A 23,846-nucleotide genomic window follows, 5' to 3' on the forward strand; every position below is an offset into this window, starting at 1 on the left:
ATGCAGATGAAATATTTTGTACATTATATCTTTTCATCCATCCACACTCTACACCCTCCTGCCCTGTTATCTGTTGGGGCATATCCAAGTAAAAGGCAGGTTACTTCTGAACATGTCTCAAGCAGAACAGAAAAACCCTTCCAGGCAGCAGAAGTTGTGCAGGATCATCTTTATTATTAGAAATGATTTGACACAAATTGGCCTTCATATAAGTGTATTCTACATTGTGCAATTCAAAGTGTTTCTATACATTGTCAGTGAACAGTGAGTTCATGAATTGATGTGCTATGCATAAACATCCTTTGTGCAACCAAATGTGGAAAAAAATATATATATATACTGTGTCTTTTCATAGCCAGTGTCCTTTTTCAGTAGCCATGCATAACTCACTCGTATTTTAAAAATGTTTACAGAGGTAAACATGAAAACTGACAACGGACAAAAAAAGAAAAGGTGGCAGCCATAAAAACGTCCTCAGATCACAACATTATATATATCACAACCAGCTGTCGTAAAATATTGGAGTGTTTGTCTTCTAGTAGCGATTATACACTGATATGTTGTACCACATATCTTCAAAGTGCATTGTCTTTATTGTACTGGTTTACAGTGTCAAAGTGGTACTGTACTGCAAAACACAAAAATACATTTACGTTCTTCTCTCAGCAACCTGATTCTTAAGAGGTCTATAGAAATTATCATATTAACAACTTAAATAACCTGACATCGTTAAACATAATAGAAGACTGTACAGTAACACTGACTGAAAGGTAATGTTCGGGGGAGAGAAAAATGGACACAGAGAGATAAGCTGCAGGCAGTGGCAGGTCAATAGAGTTAAAAAAAAGGAAAGGAAAGAAGAACAGATGTGGTAATCATTTCTAGAAAAAAAAACATGACGGTGAGGGAGGAGACTTGATAAAAGCAATGAGCGCAAATTGGCAGTGCAATGCAAATGAGAAATAGGGAGATGAGGATAAGTCATACGACGAAGCAGACAGCTGAATGCTGATTGTGGAGAACGAGAAAGGAGAAAGAGGAGCAGAGACAAAAGCAAGAAAATGAGAAAGACATCTCAGTTGTGTGATGTGAAAGAGCTGTGAGAAGGATAATTCCCAAAAGTAAATCAAATAGGGATTCAGAGACAGACAGAAGTTGACAAAGAGAGGGAGAGAGAGAAAGAGACATGAGAAAGAAAAGTGTCTCATTTAAAGAAGCTGATGAGTGGCTGGAGGAAGAGTCCCAGTGTTCCCAGTACACACACTGTCACAAAAACCCACAGGAAGATCCTGTCGATGACCATGGCCACATATTTCCAGTCATCCTCCACCTGGAAAGGGAAGGAATAAAAGACTAAGTAAAACATATAAATTATCCATAGCACACAAATTCAACCACAACAGCTCTTCTCTCTCCTGCTCTCTAACTCTATCTCTTGTTCAGTCTTTCTTTTTTTTCCCTCCCCATCTCCTGCTGCTCTTTTTCACTCTTCTTTCTTTCTCTTTTTTTTAACTTCTCTCTCTCCTTTTTTCCTCCTTTTTTCCTCTCTTTTTCTCGCCCTCTTTCTTTTTCTGTCTCCCGCTCATCCCTTCGATTTTTACATCTCACTCCCTCTCTCTTCTCCATTTCTCTTTCTTTTCTCGCTCGCCTTCGCCTTCGCCTTCTCCTTCTCTCTTTTTTTCTCTTTCTTGTTACTCTCACTTTTGCTCTCTCTCTCTCTTCATCTCTCCCTCTGTTCTCTCTCCTCTCTCTTTTGCCCTTCCCCCTCCCTACAATACCTCCAGTGACCTTGGTTTAACAATAATTGTAAAAAAAAGTTGACCAACAAACGGCCACATTCTCTGGATTTCATTGTGCCATCACTATTGGTTTAAAAGTGGATGTATGTAAGTTAGGCTTTAAATACCACCTGTATTTACCTTGTATGCATTTGGCCATAGATAGTACAGTGTGTGTCTGTATGAATGTCCCCCAGTCAGGTGTGGACAATAGGATCATGGCTGCACTGACCGTAATGCCATTGTCTGACTATACAGGCAGTGAGGCTATTCTGCATGCATCAAAGAAAGATCCCAGCTCGGCTAAGAAAAGATGGAGCCGAGGCAACAAACATATCAGGGCCATCCAGAGTGTGCAGGAGGCGTACGCAAAGCCCTCCATCTGCAACAAGCAAGCAGCTTTACCCTCCCTTTATAGCCCTGTATAAATGCTTTTTACAGCATTTAGTAAGATACAAAGAAATTCACGCACCACAGAAATAACACACATAATAAAGCTCTTTTGTGTGTGCTGTGTACAAATTGGGAATTAAAAAAAACAATCCCGCATGGTTTTGAATTATTTTAGATTCAGGATTAAAATTAGAGCCATTTTAACTTTGAGGTAATGGACAGCATCCGTCTTCTAAGCCGATGTAGTGACTGATGATTGTGGTCTGGTGTTCTAGTCCATCAAACATCTTGCTCTTGTGCGACTTTGACTGGTTTGCTTTGTGTTCATACTCAAGACGCTGCAAAGATGTCTTAAAACAAAATTCACATTGTGAGATTGATCTGTTTTTGTGAAAGTGCACTTATACGTTATAGAATTAAGGAATTGCTGAAATGCTAAAGTTTGAGGACTTTAGCATTGCCACCTGATGTGGAAATTTATATATATTTTATAAACTACAAAAAATTGTGGATTTTGTTTTTTACACATATGTTAAATGAAAGAATTCCAAGAATCATTGAATGGTTTTGAATTTCACTCAAGTCTACCTTTACCTGAACAATATCTCTTGATGTGGGGAAATGCTATTTTCCCAACATGCTACAGACTTCTAAGCAAGACTAATTCAATTGTTTCAGTATGCAGACTTCGATGAACTCAAGATGAAGGTATTACAGTGTTATTAGACCCCCTGCTGAGTGAGTCTGCAACTCAAATGGGAAAATACATTTCCCAAAATAAATAGTGCAGCCTTGAGTGAATTTCTTGATCTATTGAGGGGCACTAATTAAAATGCAAAGAAAAAGAAGTTCCTAATAATTTGCAGATGACAAAAAAAAGGAGCGGTGCAACTATATACTGTTTCATTTAATCTGCTGATTTTGTAGCAGGGCTTAAACAGGGCTATTTTTTCTCAAAGACAAAGATTAGGGCTTTAGATCCCTTTTTTAGACCAAATAACTGTCAAAGCCAGTTTTTCAGTTTACTATAATAGAGGACAAAACCATCTGCACCATCTGACACCTGGTGCAAAGTGCTTTGACACACAGTGCAAGTGTGAAATTTTTTCCACCCGACACAGTTGACATTCTTACCCTCAGCACCCGCGCTCTGTAATGAGCAGATGAACTTGCAGTGGATACAGCCCAGAGACTTTATGGTCTAATAATGAGGTGTGGTCAGACACTCAGGTGTCATGTTGCTAACTTAAGGATACTGAGAGCGACTGCGCCATGGACCAACTAAAACTAGGAGTGATGCTGTGAGTCCTTTTGTAATTAACAAGCATAGTGGAAGTGCTTTGTGAACTTGCTTTGCCCATCTTCTATCCATGTAATGCACCTTCTCAATAACAGGATCATAAAGGACTGTGCCATAGACTTAAAGACAGGCTACTATATGGCACAATTCTTTATGTTGCTGCTATTAAGAGGGTTCATTAGAGGGATAGAAGATGGGCAAACACAGTTCAAAACACACTTCCACTCTGCTTGTTACATACAAAGAGAAGCACAGCAGCACTTCTAGTCCTAATTTAAAATCCGGGCTTATGTGGATACTGATCCTGTCCAAAACTGTCAACTGTCAGATATTAAGCCATGTCTGTACCTCTTTGGCTTTGTTGCGAGTCCTCATGTTCTCAGCGATGTACTTTACGCTCTCAATGGCCTGCTTGATCTCTGGTGAAATCACAGAAAAGGCAACAACAGCGTTGACTGGTGAAGGTGTATTCAGTTGCCTCGGTAGCTTGGGCAGCTCTGACTCCTGGGGCCCCTGGTTCTGGGGTGGCTGGGGAGGTGGGGGTGGCCCCATGGGGGGAGGGACAGGAGTGGGTACCTCTTTGCCTCTGTAAGGGCACCTCCTGTTCATATCCCGCTTCTTGTCCCGGTTCAGGTCACCGTACTCCACACAGTTCATGGGGCCACCAGTTGAGGTTGACACTCCTCCTGCTGCAGCACCATCCAGCGGTGGACATGGTACGCCCCCAGTTATTCCTCCAACACTAACACTTGCTGAGCTACTTCCTCCTCCTATGCTGTTCTTTCTCTTCTTGTTTCCTCTAATGCTCCCTCCTCCTGCTGTGATAGCAGACGAGGAGCAGCCCTGGTCGATGGGCCGCCTCATCAGCATCACCCTGGGCAGCACCCCGAGGAACACAGACCTCACCCACTCCGGCATTGTGTGAGTCATTGGGGTGCGGTAGTGGACATTCAGCACAAACACGGTGATTACTATGCTGAGGGTGACGAAAATCATAGTGAAGAGGAGGTACTCTCCGATAAGAGGGATGACGAGAGACGTTGAAGGGATGGTCTCAGTGATGACCAGCAGGAACACAGTGAGAGACAGGAGGACTGAGATACACAGGGTGACCTTCTCGCCGCAGTCAGACGGGAGATAGAAGACCAGCACTGTGAGGAAGGAAATGAGGAGGCAGGGGATGATGAGATTGATGGTGTAGAAGAGAGGCAGGCGGCGAATGTAGAAGGAGTATGTGATGTCAGGGTAGATCTCCTCGCAGCAGTTGTACTTGATGTCATGCTTGTATCCTGGTGCATCAATTATCTCCCACTCACCACTTTCCCAGAAGTCTTTCAGGTTCACCTAAAGAGAAGCAAATGACAATTTTAGTTTAATCCAATGAGTTTACATAGACAAAATACACTTGAAGACACAATGAAGACAGCTTTCTGGCAAAAAATGGATGACATTTTGTAGAAGTCATTCCCTTTTAGTCTAAATAGAAGACTGGACATGAAATAGTTGTTTTTTGCTTAGCACTGATACTGTATGTTCTTCCATATATTTCAACAATTGCTAGTTCTTTACACCCCAAATATTTTCATGATGACCCAGTGACTCTTTCTGACCTTTGAGCCAATAAGCACCAGGTCGATCTTGGCCTTGTCATAGGTCCAGGAGCCAAACTTCATGGAGCAGTTCTGGTAGTCAAAGGGGAAGTAAGTGATGTCCATGGGGCAGGAGGATTTGAAAATAGCTGGAGGAACCCAGGTAATGGTGCCATCAAACTTCAGCAGAGCCTTGGTTTTGTCTTCCACAAGAAAGTCACCTACAGCACTAAGAGAGTTTTAAATTAGACGAAAATATCATTTTACTCAAAGGCCATTTCAACATTTAGCTAAAAAGGTCAGGAGAGAGAATGAATAAATAACGCAAGAATGTTGCAGCTTGAGGGCTAACGCTACATTTAGACTAAGAATGATCACATTGTTGGACTAATGACGATAGGCTGAAGAAAGCCATCTTGTTGGTGGCTATAAAATCAATAACATGATCATTTATACGCCAATCTGAGATTGTCCTTACCTAGGAACTAGATAAATCAACTTTGAACTCATTTTTAAATGGTCTGTCAGAAACATTTGGGCCCACTGTGATTCAGACAGATTTCAAACAAACCTGGCCTTGGTCAGGCAAATCACAACCATTTTTTTAATAAGGGGCAGTGATTCAAAAAGATATCGTTAAGTGGTTGAAGCATTTATTCTATACTGCTAACAGGATGTAGCTGAAGTGGAGCTTCACGATCAGTTTTTGAATCAGTATGAACACATCATGTGTTGTTGAGGATTTTGTTGTGGATTTACCCCTCTGTAATAGCTGATGAGTTGATTTTGGATGATGTCAATTAAAACGTAGCTGCTACAGCGTCTTTCCAAAGAGTACTTAGATTGACACACATGGCACAAACAATCACTGAGCATTTGTAGAAAATCGAACTTAATCATTCCTGATAAATATGGCTTGTTAAAAGTTGTGTCTTTGTTAGTAGTCAAGATGAACATGGAACATTAAAGAGGTCATATTATGCCCTTTTTGGGGTTCATATATTTAATCTAAGTACCTACTAAAGTATGTTCAAAATAGCTAAAGTTCGAAAAAAGTGTCTGTTTTCATGTACTGCCGCTCCATGCACCGGCTCGCTTCTGACTCTCTCTCTAAGGCTCTGAAGTGCCCACGTTCAGAGTCCCCACGTGTGCCAAGTCTGATCTGATTGGTCGGCCTGTCGGCTCTGCCGTAATTGGTCAGTCGCTCATCCTTCTTGGAAATGTCATGCCCCTTTTACCATATTGGGAATGCAGCCACTTTGGCTCCGAGGAGAGCAAAAACATTGGTACTTTAGCACTACCCGAGGCTACGGCATATCGTGGGCGTGCTATAGAAGTTAACGGGCGTGCAACATGAGCTGCAGGGCTTGCCACAACGAGCAAATGGGCTTAGATCAGTGATATCACACTGACAAGACGTCACACTGGCAAAAAATTTTCGAGGGGGGCTAGAACCGAACGTTACATGCAGCTAATGCTGCAGCTAACAGGAAGACGTAGGAGAAGCCGCGTTTCCGCAGACTTTGAATTTTTGCACATAGATGTGCCTAAACATGCACAGGACACTTGGAAAACACATTAAAGAGCATATAAAACCAGAAAAAGCATAATATGGGCCCTTTAAAGTTCTTAAACTTACTTGTTGTACAATACGATGTCTGGCCTCCAAATCTTATTGGATGGAACTCGTATGAACTCAATCCCATCAAACTCAATAGGAGCCCATTTTAGTTTGTAGTCATTCCAGACCTAAAATACAGACAAAAATTTAGCAAAATTCACCTAGTAGAAAAAGTGACTGACCATGTCACACAAAGCTTATACATCTCTTACATGTCTCAGCCACAGATTGGTTTCCATAATCTGATTGACCTCATCCTGTAAAATCACAAAGGGGTAGATTAGCCAAAAATATATAAAGGTGTTTTGGTTAAATTACACTTGTATAGCGTATAGTTTTTTTAAGTTGTTGAATTTCATCTTACCACTTTGACCAGCTGAGATATAGAGACTTCAAACTCCACGGTGACTGGGTCAGATACATTCTCCACCGGTCGGATGAACTGGTTGTACCTCCTGAACAACCTCCGAAACAGTCTGTCCTCCCCCTTGGATGTAAAGCACCCTAGTGAAACAGAGAAAGAAACCATACTGTACAGCTGTCTTATAAGCCTGTTTGGTTATCCTGTCAATAGTCTCACAGTAGTGGTCTAGATTAGTCTAGATTGCCATACCATGTCTTGCCACAAGAGGTAATTTTAAGCAGCAATTTTTTTGCTTCAAAGTATTCAGACAAATATTTATTTTTAGTAACAATGAGTGAATAGACCTTTCTGAATGCACGGTTTATCAAATGCGAGAAGGACTCTAGCGGTTGGTTTACTGTGCTCAGCGAGTTGTTGTGGTGTCCTGGCAACCGTCAGCAGAAAATGATATCATTCTGTAGCATACCTCATGACACACATAGCAACAGTCCAGCTGCTGCTTTTCAACTGACATTGACAACATTATCGCCAGGTGAAATGGACGGTCACAAGAAAAGGAAAGGTGGAACAAAGAGGGAAAGAATAAAAAAGAGAAAAGGCCTGGCCACAGACACAGCAAAAGTCTACACATGTTTTTTGTTCAACTTTGGTAACAGACTGGTATGTTGAGACGGGTGAATAAACATTTGTGTTGAACTATTATAGCTAACTATTAAATGTAGAACTAGGGACACAGTTAGCCTACACAATTAGTGGTTCATGTGGAGAGGGTGGCCTGGGATAAGTGAAACTCCCGATCTGAATTATTATCCCAGTCCGCCCCTGACTGAAGCTCATATTGTAGGAAAACTGCCAGTAGTAACACTGGTGCCTTGGATGGCACATACAGCCACGCCTGTCCAAGCAGAAAATGTGGCCTCACTTGGGACAGCACACACTCACACCACCAGCAGATCCTCAGAAACACTATGCCAGTGGCTTCAAATGGCTTTATATCCTCTGTCCATTACCACAATATTACAAAGAGTAGCACGCAATGTCTTCTGTTTTAACATCCTCTGTACCTTTATCTTATTCTCTTCCGGTTCAATCAATAAAAAACCCTAATTTTTCCTCAACCTTTTCTTCAAGGTAGCTAAACACATGACACCATTGGAAATGAGTCACACTATATTCCATGTTTTTTAAATATATTTTTCAGGTGAAATAGTAAGGGAAATTACATAAAATGTAATAAAAAACATATTTTTGTAAAGGAGGAGTCAATGTCTCCCACCATAGCCTCCAATCCATGAAGTGATTCACACATTATTCAACACAGTCCTGAAACCTCAAAATTGCACTTACAAAGCTGAACGAACCATTTTAGAAACCTACGAAGATATGCTTCAATAAAAGAGCAAATAGGGAACCACACATATAGACACAAATAGCCACCCATCGAAAAGGTTGTTTCCTTGACAACAACTAAATAAAACATGGTTCTTTAATGGGAAACTTTCTACCCTGTGAAAACCAGCAGCAATGGAAAACTGCTTCGCCATATTGTTTTTGTATTTTTTGTATTTTGTCTTCATCATACCCTAATAATTTGTACGTCAAGTTTAATCAGGGTGTCCGCGCATCCTTTAAAAGTCTTAAAAAGTCTTAAATTCATGTATCTAAAATTAAGGCCATGTCTCAAATTAATTAAAAATGTTATATGCTGGTCTTAAATACATTACTCAAAGGTCTTAAATTTTTCTTGCGGGACTTTTCGAGAAGGAAATGTAGAGAGGCTATTTTCCTACTACCTGCTGATAAAAATGGTTATCTGCATGCTTGCTAGCTAGTCTGCGACTATGGGTAAGTGCAAATTTATTGAGAGTTGGCTGGACGACGTCCGTTTTCGAAGTTGGCTCACGTCTGTTGCCAACCCAGACGAGGCCAGATGCATTCTGTGCAAAAGGACCTTCAAGCTCAGCACCATGGGCGTTAAGACTGTTGAGAGACAACGGTCCCCGCTGCTACTAGCACTGACCTGAGCGCAGCATTTGGTGCGACACCAACACTGAAATCGGAGGTTTGTGGATTTTAAACACAGTGGTCAAGCACCAGTCTTACAACTCCAATGAGGGGATAGGAGATCTCTTCCGTTTGACGGTCCCTGACTCACAAATCGCGAGCACGTTTACTTCTGGACAGGACAAGACGGCCTATATAACTCGTTTTGGACTTTCATCATCTTTTTTTGTTTTAATGTTCGACGAGGCTTTGAACCACGCCACTAAAAATAAGCAACTCGACGTGCACGTACGATATTGGGTCGGAGATCAAGTGCATTCACCTTACTTGGGCTCGCAATTCATGGGAGTCTCATTGAGTGACACACATGCTATGCTTGGGTTGTAATCCAGCGGGATCCCCCAACGATTGCCTATATTTATAGTGTTTTCGGTCTTAAATTTCATTCAAGGAGGCATTAAAAAGGTCTTAAAAAGTCTTAAATTTGACTTGCTGAAACCTGCAGATACCCTGTTAATACTGATGTGTTCTGCTGTCCAAGTTACAAAGATCTGAGGGTAAACAGTTAGCCAAAAAGTTCATGACTGACAAAAAAAATGATGAATTAGAAATATAAACCGAAATGATTAATTGCAGCCTACAGAACTAGTTGACCTTAGCTTGAATAATAAGATTGTTAAATCGGGTAGGAGGATGCGTGTTTTGGGGGTTTTTTTAGGTTTTTTTTCCAATTGAAGAAGTAATGGCTTTTTTGTCGGAGGGACATTCTCCCATACCCAGCATTAATCCTGCGAGGGGAAATTCAGTTTTACACTCTTTTTTTGTACATGCTACACACACATAGGCTGAAATACACACAGATGCACAAACGCTTCTGAGCTGGTGGGGGTTCGGTGCCTTGCTCAAGGACACCTCGTCAGTGCTCAGGAGGTGAACAGCAACCAGACCAATTTTCAGACCTGGTCCGCAACGGGACTTAAACCGGCAACAGACTAAGCTACTGCCGCCCCCTTTTTATTGGTAATATATATTTATTTCATTAATAGCAATGTGCATGTCTTCTACTGCCATAAGAAAACTTCAGCCAGCTTATTCATGTACCTTCAGTAAGGAATGGACTTTCAGGCTGGCTCTTTATTAAAGTATCCTTTTTTTCTATGAAGAACCAACAGTATATCCCAAGACAAATATTTCATATTCACTGTCACTGTTTACAGTAATCTTACGAAGCAGTGTGTCTTTTTATTTCCATTGGGAGTATGGATGAATATCCTGCAGACATCTTAGATTACAGTCTGTCTAGTTTCACAAAATTAGACTTGCCAGGATCAGGGAAATGATGATGTAAGTGAACTTTATTCCCCTGTCAGGTCATATGAAGAAGTGTCTGTATCTGAAGTGTGTTGATTATGCATACACACAATGATCATAGTATTAGGCCTTGCACAATTAACAGGTTTTGAAAAAAATGTTTGTATCATCTCAGTGGTGGAATATGCCTACCAAACCAAAAAATCTAGACCGATTTAAAACACTTACATAATCATAACATCTGGTGCACATGAAACAATGACCAGACACAAACAAACACATAACTCAAGACAAAATTAAGACCCACATGAAGGTCAACAATACGTTGTGAACTAAAAGCTGCAGCAAAATGGAAAACATACGATGAAAAAGTATTTATATACGTAACCTATACATTAGATTTAAAACTTGCTCACTCCTAACTTTACAGTGTGAGTTTTACCAATTTTTTAAGTTCAGAAAGATCAAAAACAGAAAAAACAGGATGCCGATCATGGAGGCATAAGCAACACAAGTCCACTGATGTGAATAAAAAATCAGGTCACACCGCCTTTCCGCACTCATGTTTATTCTCCCAAATATTTTCCACTGCTTTGATTTTACTTAATGAAGTTGTTAGTCTCATTTTTACAGGCAGAATGATCCTGATGAGTTGACGAACTAAAAGTATTAAAACATATCTGATCCAGTTCCAATACACAATGGGTACGACATTGAATTATACCACAGTGGCTTCAGAGCTCTCCAGAAGTTTTCTGAGGTCACTGGCAGAGATGAGTTGAGTCTTAAAGCTTAACGAAAAGGCCTCTCTCCTGAGACGCTTGTGTAATTTCAGCTCTTGGTACCTGACTTGAAAACTGCCCGCCACTCCCTTATTCGCTGCACTCCCAGAACCTTGTTTAAGCCTCTAATTGGCTAAGGTTAAAACAGGGCAATTATAATCAGTCAATTAATTGGACCTTTTGTTCACTGTGACTTAAAAAAAAAAAACTAAGCCAATATTTTTTTCTCTCTTGGCACAGTCACTTCCCCAATTCCCTGCTTTGTCCTGCCACTGAAGATTTAAGTAGTATTAATCTGAAGGCAGTTAATTATAACCCGTGACCTTTCACCTCAGTGGATTCTACATGCTACTTTTATTTTATGCTGTGCCTTGCTTTGCTTTATTTAAACACTGAGAAAAAAATATGACCACTGGAAAGTAACAAGCAAAACTTAATGAAACTTTTCAGTTTGATTAAAGACTATATGTGAAGATCTAGTATATGCTAATGCACATGTACATTCTCCTTTATAGAAACCAAGTTAAAACTACAACACATGAAATGTTTGAAAAAGTGCACATTACAAAGAGCAGCTCTGTTAGGACAGACTTTACCATGAGAGGGCTTTTTAGCTACACGTTTATGTCTTCATGTTTGCCTTCCATAACAACAAAGCTAACAAACTGAAGTTTAGCAGGAATAATGTTCACGATGTTCAAAACATTTTAGTTAGCATTTTTGTTTAATCGTATTTAGTTTAATTTGATCTAATGAATTATTAGCTATTAAAGTTTTCATTCTGAATTTGTGAAAACTGAAAAATAATGAAAATTAAAAATGTAAAGAGTTGAAATCAGATACACAATTTCAGTGTATAAATATTCAGTTCTAGAATGACACAGATGACACATATACTTCCATATTAAAGCCCAGAAAACAGACTTGTTCCCACCTTTTGATGTAGCTCTAAAAGTAGAATTATCAGCCAGAGGGGCATCATTAATAGCAATAAAAATGTCTTTCTTTATCCAGATTCCAAATTTAATGAAGTTATTTCTGGGTTGTAGATTGTAACTCTGTCCATTGGGGGCATTGGGGAGTACCAAAAAAAACTGTCCATGTATTGCATGTACAGTAGATGTTGAGTTTAATTGCTTGGTTTGTACCTTACTTTTTGAGGGCTCGAGGACTTCATTGCAATCTTGCAGGAGCAGGTTGCAGTCTTCAAAACCCCAGTAGGGTGTGTGGGAGCATTAGAGAGGAGGCAGTCACACTCATGACTTAGCTGGGTAAACTGAAAATAATAGGCCGGTAATTTGTACCAATACAATTATACAAATTAAAGTAAAGTACACATTAGGCTGATTGTCCTGTTTATAAAACCAAATAATGTAATAATGTCAAAATTGGAACATTTGATGGCGATAAGTAGAAAAGGACAAGAGTTCATATTTAATCTACTCTCCATTTACACATTTTTCATGAAAATGTAGAATGCCCAGGGCAGGATAAGGCTATTGGAAGTGAGCTGGTATTTATTTTTAAAACAAGCAACAAAGGATGGTACGAATACTTGGTCATGTCATTTTTCAAGTAATCGGCAGCACACCGTAAAAAACATGGTGGACCTCCTCAAGACTGCTGCAAAGGAGTGGGTCCAGGAGAGCCATACCCAACATTTTTTTACTTTTGTATGTACACATTTTTTTAAAATGAATTACGCATTCTTAATGTAATGTTACTATTCAGAAATTAAAATGAATGTAAATGCTCAGCCCTAGTATCAACCCCTATGTGGAGAGCAAAAGGGGTGGAACATAATCCTTTTCAGGCAATCCTGAAAGCCCACAAAACCAATTATTGAAAGTTGCTAATTTGACTGTAAACAATGGCTTTGCATTGATAGAAAGTTGTAGCCAGAACTCAAGGCTCAGAGGAGCAATCGCTCCCAGAAATATGAATATCCACGATAGCCAATTGGTTCTAAGGTTGCGATTTATTAAGGTTAGATGTCAACACAAATCCTCCAATAGTTTTTCAAACTTCTCTCTCAGACATACACAATCTCATTGTGATGTAATACATAAGTTAAGTGACGTGGTCATTATGATGTATCATCCGCAGACAATGAATGGATATTAAATATTTATCTAGTAGCTGTCACCCTCTAAATAGTGAACATTGCTTTCCAAAGTCTACCATTCGGATTTTCCAAATATGCTCCATAAGTCATGATGAGCGAAATGGTTCTTGCTTTGTAACAGTTCACTTTCCCCTAGTTTAAGAAGTAAGGTTCAGAACTGTCATTGATAACGAAAAAGTGTGCCTTTCCATCCCATCTTTCTAATGCTGTGACAAAGTAATGAGGGTTTGTTCTGATGGGGATGAAGCTAAGTCGAGCAGTCATGCATTCCCCTCTTAAAGAGCCACATTGATTTAGAATTAGCTAACCAAACACTGAGTCTGTCTCTGTCTCTTGCGGCAACAGGAGCCTAAAAGAGCAGATAGACCCATGGCCTGTGGGAAGCTCTTTGATCAGGCATGTGCTTAACAGGATGGGCCTGGGAGCAAGTGGTGGACACTGAAGGAACTAATTACCCTCAAATAATACACTGCTGACAGTGTGTGTGTGAGTGCATGGAAAAGGGGTACAAAGAGGGAGCGAGGGCGCGCCGATAGGAGGAGGAAAGTGGCTGCAAGAACAAGCAGAGAAAAGCTAGATAGTGTGTCTTCGCTCTCCAGGGTTTTTGATGCCCTGACTGTGACATGTTGAATGACGCACAACAGGATCCAAGGCAATTACCGCATGTGCTGTCACACTTCGACTAAGCATATGGTGCACGCTTGGCCCTGTGTGTCTTCATGTATGAGTGCTTGTCTATATGCTGTACACATATGTCATTACATGTGTGCCAATGTGTATGCACATGTGCCTATTTATATACTTTGTGTACATTTACCTTTTGATTTGACTCACTGCATATGATTTGTTTTCACTGAGGCATGAAATTCTTGCTTACATGATTTCATCTGAAAAGATGTGAGAGTTTTGAGGTCAGATTATCTGCATATGTTGTAAAAAAGAAAAAAAAAAGTCCTTTTTATACAAAGAAACAGGACAATTCAAAAAGAAAGGGTCACTGCAGATGTTCTGATAGGACAAGTGATCATTTGGATAAAAATAAACACTGTGTTGTTGGATTCCTTCATAGAGCTCCTCTCCACCATTGAGACAGAGGAAACACAGTAATCCAAACAAAACTTGTGAAATGTCCCTTTAAACATAGTCACACATCAAAATAATTGGATACTTTTAACATTGTCTTTGTCTTTATCCTCAGCACTGATAAATGATGTTAACATAAGACAGTCAGCCAGCACAGCAGGCTTAAAGGTAAATGAGATGAGACAACCTGCTGCAACACTCTGGCCTTATCAGAGTTTTGGATTTGTGTCTTTCTGAAGTGGGAGGGAATGTTGGTTGTTAAAGAACTGCAGTCGCAGCTGCTGTTTTAGTAATCCGTGAAAATGTCTACTTTTCTCTCCTGCAGTGAGGCTGGAGGAGGTCTGTTGATCTCGCATGCCAGCAGCATTAGCTGTGGTTAAACGCCCACTTTATTTTTATTCTGACTGAAGTCCTTCCAATTGAAGATTTCAGGTGTTTACATGGACTGTGCTCTAATACAACCTGGTGTTAACATGCACCAAGACTTTTCATATAAACAACTGTGTTGAAATGTGTGTACATTATGAAATAGTCTTGCTAAAGGGCTATCTGTCAGCACCAACACATTTAGCAAAACAGTTTTTGGCACATAATTTATTATCTCCCTGAAGACGGATATTTATCTTCTGTCAGCGTGGTATTTTCTGTTATTGTATTGCTGTAAATGGTTCACCAGTTTATAATGACACACACTTATAACTTACTGAATGTATATATACATTTCAAGTTGAAATGCATTTGTTACATTGTTTAGTTTCAGTTTAAATCATTTTGTGTTGGCTGATTGAGGTCTTTATATTTGTTGGCCATTCAAACAGATTATAATTTGAATTAGCAGCCATTTTGCTCAATTCCACGTTTTTGCATGTTAAAATTGAAACCAGAAAGACTTAACAGCAAAAAGAAAGTGTAGAATATAATTTTTGCTCATCGAATACAAGTCGCATTTGAAAGTTGCTCAAATTTCAATCTGGACTCTGTGGAAGTGCAAATCAGATTTCAGACTTGAAGCCTGAATAAGGAGGTAAACCAGTCTGCTGCAGCAAATCCTCCTTCTCAGCCACTGGGATGTCTGGTTCAACAGAAGTGTTCCGACTTAATGATAATATTGAGGGAAGGATGCATGCTTTCACGATGGAGAGCCGTGTCACCAGGATACTTAGTAACGAACCTACATGGTTACCAAAGCAACCTTTGTAGAAAAGTTGGCATTCACTAGACGTATAAAATCTGACCTGGTTATTTACAAATGAAAGTGTCCCACATTTTAACCAGGTCCGACTGAGTATATGTTACAAATACCATTACTGATGGTTATTCCAAGTCAAAGTACCATGAGGAACTAGAAAGCAGCTTTCTGACCTTTCAGGGAAGATATCCATTGCCCAAGGAGGTGAGTTGTGATAAATTATCCAGCTAATCCTCAGCCCTATACTTTCACAGAAAGCCTGGAGCTCTAAGTGGTGGGAAAGCAATGAGATAATGGAAACATTAGATCTAATAACTTGACAACTGTAGTAAATCTTAAAGTAGGGCTTGGCAAAATACCAGTTATCAGTAAGTCGGGATTGTGGAAAATCAAGATGTTCAACAATGAAAATCAAGATTTTGTCTTTAACTTACTCTGCCACTCCCTTTGCACTCCTATAGTTCATAATCTCCCTCCTTGTTTACCTCCAAGTTGCTGGCTGGCCCCAAGTATGTGCCACTCAGCCACAAGTATTTTTCTGAAGTTGCTCTGCCTCATTTGTACTTTAGCCGTAGCTTGAAACTGCAAATTTACAGCTTGCATTTTAACCCCAAAAGAGACATTTAATCCTCGGAGGGACATCAGTTTGCTTTTGTTTAATTTCAGTGTTAAAATAAAAGCAAAACTTGCTGGTGTGACAAAATCTGAGATTTTATCATTAGGCCACATCGCTCAAACCTTTCTTAAAGATACATTAAAAACTGAAGCAAGATGAGCTTCTTAATTCAAAGTTCCTGCCATTCTGACAGGAGTCTCTCATGGTGGAAAACAAGAAGCCCAACAATATCTTCCTCTGAAGTGTCATTTTCCACATTGACTGGAAAAATTCAAGATCCATCAAGAGGAAGGAAATTTTCAACGAAAGGATGCTGGGCTGCTGACCCAGACAAGGTTAAGTGAAAGGAAAATGGCTGGATGGATCAATGGAAGACCTGCTTCTGTACTACACAGTACAGCTGATGCATTGTGAGCAGGAAGCTCTCACAGTGAAACAGAGGATGCGGGAAAATGTTCTGTTTTTTTTTTCTCCTAAAACCAGTATCTGGCTGGCTCTGTCAAAGAAAGAGCTTTGATGATAACAAGAGGGAAATCCAAAAAGGTGTTACAACTCAACAAGAGGGGACCATCAAGCTTGCTTTGGCTACAGGCTTAGATAAAGCTTTACGCGTCTCAATAATACCACAAGACTAAAGCAGAAAACCAAAACCATGCCCTATTTAGAGCAGAGCATATCTGTGCAAAAACAAAGAAATGAAAAATAATTTCTTAATTCTAGAGCAGTTGATGGATCCCAGCCCATTTAAGTTTCACAGTTCTTTTGTTTCTATTTTTTAAGATTAATTTTGGGGCTTTTGCCTTTGTTTGAATAGACCAGCGGATAGAGTAGGACATCAGAGAGAGTGGGGGAATGACCTGTGAGAAAAGAGCCACAGGTCGGACTTAAACCATTGGCCCTGCTTAGAGGGCTACAGCTTCTGTTTATGGGGAGTGACCTAACCGCTAGGCCAGGGGCATTCAAATAAAAAATGAATGAGGCGTGGTTCTAGAAAATGCAACCATAACCATGAAACCATATTCACTTCTTACTTGTTATATGATTCATTGTATGAAGATAAAGAAAGATTAATCCAAAAGTAGAGGGTACTCTGATAATGTAATAATCATGCAATAATTCTAATGAATAAATATTGAAACAAATAAATAATGTCTTTAAGTAAAGGTAGGTTTGTATTCAAAAACTAAATACATAAAGATAGCTTTTGAAAAAAAGCACATTCAAATAAAAAGCGTTGATTTTGAAGAAATAAAAAATGTGTAGTTTTAGTTTCCCCTTTTATTCTTCTTTTTAGTTACTAGTTTTAGAAACACATTTTATAGTAAACAATCTCAATACCTGCTTCTCTTTCCCTCTCATGTCCCACTCTGAGACCTTCTCTAGTTTAGTGAGTCAAATGAGCTTCAGCGCGACCAGTTAAGATTTTTAATCTGAATTTAACTGTCAGGTTAAAAGTAAAAGTTTTGGGTTTGTGTGTTGGTAGAAATCAGAGTGAAAAAGTCGGTTGCTCTCGCATCACTAACTGCATCATTGTTTATTTTCATAAGATCTTTCATACGCCCAAATAAACATGTAGTGGCCTTTATGCTCCATCTTATCTTATGCCTCTCTTTTCATCACTTAACTTCCTGTCGAACAGCTTGAAGAGATAGCCCTGAAACATAGCTCGTGCAATGGCGTCCTCCATTTGGTTTTTCCTTTTTGTATATTGAACAGCTATACCCACCAACGGCTGGCTTACCTTATTTCAGCGTTCAACATTCACAAAATGTAGACTGGATGTCAGTGCTGAAGTCTGAAACAATGAGAAGTTACTTAATTCCTTTCCTTATAAGTTTCCATGTGTTGAGTCTGGACTTCTGTTCAAGTACCAAGACATCAAACACCCATTAGGCTATACTGCCAAACACAGGGCAGCCATGACATACTGTATTAAAGGCCTAATTTATGTGATAACAACCTTGAGTAAACAGATACATCAATAATTAATCCCATTATATGCACAGCTGAAACATTTAATAGCTTGCATCAGCTTGACATACACAAAGTACTTTGGACACATGGGAAAATATAAAAGACAATTAAAGGAAAGGAACTTGGTTCAACTGACAAAAACCTCTGTTCAGGTTGAAGTACGGGGGAAGGAAACGAGTGGCAAAAAGCTGTCCCTGTCCATTATCTGAGGCCTCTGTTGTTTGCTCAACCACTTCTCTATTTTTCTACTTCTTACAATCTCTCCATCCATCCTAATGCATGAATCAGTTCATCACCAGCACTCAACACCAGGGTATCCCAGAGGACTTGGGCAGAAGGGCTGTCTGGAGCAGGATATGTGAAAGTGTGTGTGTGAAGCAGAGAATGAAAGTGTGTGTGCTGGGTGGTTGGAAGCGGGGTATGATGGTAAGCCAATCCATAGGGGGGGCTGCATCTGCCTGTGGTTATGTAGTATGTGTGTGAGGAAAGGAGCAGGGGGTTCAGTAGCAATAATCACACGACAATCGCGTTAAGAGGATCCTGAGGCCGCCACACAGTCCTTAAGCCACACGCACAGTAACACACATGTACACACTGATTGCCTGTCAGACTGTAAAGCAACTCTATTGCTTCTGGGAGGAAAACCAGGGAGCTGTCCTCAACTTCTAAGCTCAGAAGAGCATTTAAGTCTGGCTGCAACGCATACAGACTTAACACCATATAGGCAGAAACAGATCACAGCTAAATGGGTTTAACGAAAAATAAAGAATGTTTGACTCTTGCCGTTTAGTGGCCACACAACAACCTCTACTGATTCAAGAGATTCAGGAGACTTTTCTTCATTAGAGTATCTTTTGGGAAAATTAGCAGCCCACACTTGCTACTTACAGGCTGAACTTGTTTCAAATGGCAGATCCTCTTTAGTCTGTCAACACACAGAGACAGCCAATTAAAATGCACAGTCAAGTGAGATAAAGCCTGAAACATGATGCGGATCAGATCAGTATAATGCAGGCATGGCTGGACATCTCTCTCAGCTATTTCTGCTGGGGATGATGTAGTCAAGATGCTGCAGGGAAATGCATCATGCAATTTCACAAATTTTAATCCGTCAGTGTCTGCTGATGTGCACTTTAGTCAACTGTACTGGCTGTGACTTTATTATGAATGTCATAACTCCTAGTAGCAGCCCCATGCTGTAAAGATCTCTCACACCTAACATTCAAGCTTCTACAACCAGATAATATTTCGAATAAAATACCACAATCCCATGAATGGTGGGATCAGCATTTCCTCTGTCACAGGGACAAACCTACTGATCCTGCATGGCAGGAGACAATACCTTCTGTCGCCTGCTAATCGGACCCCCACTGGGAGTGTGAGTGTGTCAATGTGTGTTTTTCAGGCACTTATCTACATACACAGCCCCAGTACAGAATCATAAAAAACAGCCAATGCGAGGAGAGGATATGTAGAGGACATAGTGGAGAAAAGAGGGTAGTTAGGGCAATATCCTTTCATCTCACTGGGGTTGCCCCCCAGAAATAGTCGAGTTATCCACCTCCAGCGAGGAAGGACACAGAATAGATTTCCTTTCACTCTTGCAAAATCTGTTCTTCTGTAAGAGTATTCACTCTGTCATCCCTTTCCGACACTATTTTCTTGTTCCTTTTGAAATTTGTTCAGTTCAAGGGCAGAACGACAAAGCAGTCAGCTGTAGCAAATCTCTCCAGCTGGAGAGAATGACAGAGAGTGAGAGTCCATCCCACGGTGTGGTACAGAGACACATCCCTTCCCCTCATCTCTGACTCTGCATCAGGTCGCAGGACGTGTGAAGCTAGTGTCTTTTACGTGACAACTGAAGCGTGACAGTACGACGGCACTTAGTGTTGCTCCCACAGAGGATCACATCTGGGACAAACTCAACACTGCACTCAGGGTTTTGATGTAAAAAAACATAAAAAAAATCATATAGCAATTCAACCTATAAAACCAGAATTATTCATCTTCTTGCAGTCTGTTTAAGCACAGTTTGACTTCTTCCCTGGAAAAATGACTCATTTACTTGGACCACAGAAAGTGACATTTACACAAGCAATAATATGGCTGAACAGGCCACCTTTACCTTGCTGCTCTAAAATGGCAAATGCAATAGCATGGTGACAAAATGTAGTCCCTCCTTTTTTGCTCCATTTGTTTTACACTATAAATAATTTCACTGCTGGGGCACGCTGGTGGCGCAATGGTTAGGGCGCGCGCCCCATGTATTGAGGCTGTCGTCTCGAGTGGGAGGCCCTGGTTCACCTCCACCCGTGGCCTCTTTCCGCATGTCATTCCCCGCTCTCTCTCCCTGGTTTCCGACTCTATCCACTGTCCTGTCTCTGCAAGGCACAAAAGCCCAAAAATAAATCTTTAAAAAAAATAATAATAATAATTTCACTGCTATCAAAATGGATAAATTCAGTCAGACCCTTTATAAAGGGCTAAGTAGACAGCAAAAGCAAGAGAGCTACTTGCTAGCTTTAAGCTAACTTACCATTTTTTAACTTACCAGGGTAAGTTAGTATTTAAAATACATTTTAATGAACAAACACTTTGTTGATTCAGTTTGTTATTACACATAAAAGCTCATTTAATAAGGCAGGGATGTTAAAGAACTTAAGTTTGAACCAACCTTTCCACACAGTCACTTAATAAGCAATGATATCTTTCGTGATTGAATGAGCTTAGACCTGGACACTGGAAACACTGGAAAAAAAGCTTAATCCATCTTACCACGAGGCGTTTATCGAGGAGCCTGGTTGTTGTGAATTTTGTCAACAGCTCATCAATACAAAGCACTAATGTTCCGTTTGTCCTCCTTCAATACAAAACACCACATGTTGTGGTGTTTTCCAGGGAAAACTGAAATTCACAGAGCAAAGAAGTAAATACTTAACTGATGCAGCGTGGACAGTGAGCATCCCACCATGCGCGATACAACGCAAAATCTAACACTCGTATGCAGTCAAGACACAGTGTCCAACCATGGGGCGCTGGTAGCCTATTGGCTACAGTCCACAATGCTGGTGGATTGAGTTCAAATCCGACCTGTGGCTCCTCTACCACATATCATTCCCCACTCTCTCTCTTCCCGATTTTTGACTCAATCCACTGTCCTATCACTACATTGAAGCCCCCCCCGAAAAAGAAAATTCATAAGACCATTGCGTGAGGTTAATTTGCCTTTAAAGTTATAGAACCAATCACGAGATAGAAGGCAGGACATGACATTTGAAACATTTTACAGGAAGTTAAAGTTTTTTTTAATTGTTATTAGTTATTTTGATAATGCTTTATTGAAATGTATTTGCCACAAAATGGCCAATAAATCATTGTTTAACACAAGACCGCTGGACTAAAACAAGGGAAATACATGGAGGCTCCAAATGACATTTTAAATTTGAGCTGAATTATTAAGTTGATTTCGAAATGCATATTTATACTAAATGACAGCTAGACGATAAGCAAAACAAACCCACTTTTATTCCATGTGAAGCAGGCCTATGGCTGCAAGCAATGAAAAAAGTTTGTTTTCTTACAAATGTTTAAATTACTGAAGGTGAAATTATTAAAAAACATTTTCTTAACTGCTCCTGTAGTTATGTGCTGTGCCTATTTAGGGTAACTTACTAAAAATCGAAAAGATCTCAAATCTAAAGAGACATCCCACACGTTACAGTCCCACACTGAGTGACTGGCAGACATGAAAGTGAAAAAACTGCAGTCAGCACTTACTGTAGAACAAACAGGCAGCCAAAAATATATGCACTATGACTTTAAAGCAAGTCATTTATCTTCCACAGAGATGGATAGATAGGTAGATACGCATTATGCTTTGTGGTCCCATCGGGAAAGTTGTTCTCCCAAGAAACTGTGTAGGCCTACTCTTTGTGAGTGTGCAAGAGTTGAAGGATTAAAATAACCATTCATCTGCATGTGAATGCAGCACAAAGTTTTGCATCATGCATTTATCTTTTCTTTGTTTTGGCTTGGGTCCCCTGAGAGCCACTCGTGGAATCATCTCAAAATCTGCTGTTCTAAAGCACCCAGGAGACTGTCAGCCATACATGAAACAGAGGTGGGGGAGAGAGAAATAATGTGTAGAGGTTATTTTGGAAACAAAAGAAACTAGCTAAATGGATCAAATGGGGAGAAAAACAAAACAGAGACAACCTGAGAGAGTGCTACTGCTGTGATCTTAATGTCAGAAGCTACAGACATCAAACTAAACCACAGGGGAAATGTGAGTTTTCCTCATAACTTCAATATTTGCTTATTCTAAGAACACTTCAGGTTTTCACTTGCAACCACTTAAAAGTATAAATAATTCTACTGATCAAACCCTTAACCCTGGCCTCTGACCTGGGGGGGGGGGGGGGGTAACATCCCTCCACATCTGGAGGACGATGGCTTAACATAAACACTGACAATCATTGAGCTGCTGCAGAAAAGAAACATATGTCATCCATGCATTTGCTCGTTATTTGCATGGATGGCTGCTTCACGGTAGCTCGAGGGGCTGAGATATTAACCATGAAGCTATATGTCATGACCACAGATCATTATCTCCAAAGAAAACTGAACCCTGTGTGGAGGCTGAAATGCATCCATTAGCCTACTCCATGCGTCTACATGTAAGTCATGTAAGTTTCATCAGTCTTCACCTCTACCCACAGCAGTGACTATAGCCTGCAAGTTTCAAAAGATTATTTACAGGCTTTGTTTGACAGGAAGGCAACGATATCTCGCCCTCGTTCTTCATTTTCAGGATACGTTTTTGATGGCGCAGCAAACGACGCAAACAAGGAGGCACATCGGTTTACACCAAAACGTATGAGCGTGTTTGCAGTTGTCATCATCGCGCCAAAGTTTGGCTTTACACGTCATCCCGCTTGTTTAAAAAAACAAGTAAAGTTTGCATGCTTTGCCCGCTTACAATTTTCAAAACTTATGTCATCGAGCTTGTTTATCTTCTCTGATATTTCAGCCAACGCACCCGGGCGGTAACTTGGGAGCCGGCTACGAACTTCAACGTAAGGTTTGGCTAAAGAAAAGCAAGATGACAGATCTATCACATTAGCTCTAATATTGATGGTTTACTAAAGTCACAAAGATGATGCTACTTCCTCCGAGCCGAGGAGCGATCCACGGCGCGCTGTGTCTTACCTTGCGCTGCGAGGAGCACCAGCAGCAGGACACTGATTAGTTTCCCGTAGAAATTCATCGATACATCAGCGCTTACTCTTTTCTGCGGATAAAAGATCATGAATTTGATTGAAGTCTTGCTTGCAATCTACTACAGGCGTCTGTGTAGCCTCGAGATTAGACAAACATGTTCCTTTGCGCTCCCGAGTGTGGATAGGTTGGACGCGCGGTGCGCTCTCCCGACATGAACAACTTCTGCACACCCCGCCTTCTCGCGTCCATGCGTCCCGCACACACACACACACACACACACACACACACACACACACACACACACACACACACACACACACACACACCCAAGGGCCAAACCTAGCGACCTGACTCACAGTCACAGTGACTCACAGGTGATAAGTTAGGAATATTGAAATGGTTTTCAAACATGGCTGGCTCAGACAGAACCGCGAGGGGTCTGTAAGTCCGACTGCAAATATGTCTCTTTGAACATTTTTTTTTTTTCCATGTTCACT

At 40.4% G+C, this 23,846-nt stretch overlaps 1 protein-coding gene across 2 annotated transcripts; it reads right to left on the reverse strand.

Moving 5' to 3' along the window:
- Window positions 1-154: 154 nt before the first annotated feature.
- On the reverse strand, window positions 155-23,568 carry chrna6 (cholinergic receptor, nicotinic, alpha 6). Of its 2 annotated transcripts, XM_065958958.1 has the most exons (8): window positions 23,338-23,568; window positions 7,046-7,185; window positions 6,894-6,938; window positions 6,700-6,809; window positions 5,082-5,289; window positions 4,788-4,815; window positions 3,820-4,622; window positions 155-1,330 (listed from the first exon to the last, which is right to left on the reverse strand). In XM_065958958.1, the coding sequence occupies exons 1-8, from the start codon at window positions 23,435-23,437 to the stop codon at window positions 1,205-1,207; spliced, it is 1,560 nt and encodes a 519-aa protein (XP_065815030.1). In that variant the 5' UTR covers window positions 23,438-23,568; the 3' UTR covers window positions 155-1,204. The 2 variants fall into 2 exon arrangements, with proteins under 2 accessions (XP_065815030.1, XP_020492744.1); XM_020637088.2 differs by having other exon boundaries at window positions 3,820-4,815; window positions 23,338-23,567.
- Window positions 23,569-23,846: the final 278 nt, after the last annotated feature.

This window comes from Labrus bergylta, chromosome 9, assembly GCF_963930695.1.
Source record: "Labrus bergylta chromosome 9, fLabBer1.1, whole genome shotgun sequence".
NCBI lineage: Eukaryota > Metazoa > Chordata > Actinopteri > Labriformes > Labridae > Labrus > Labrus bergylta.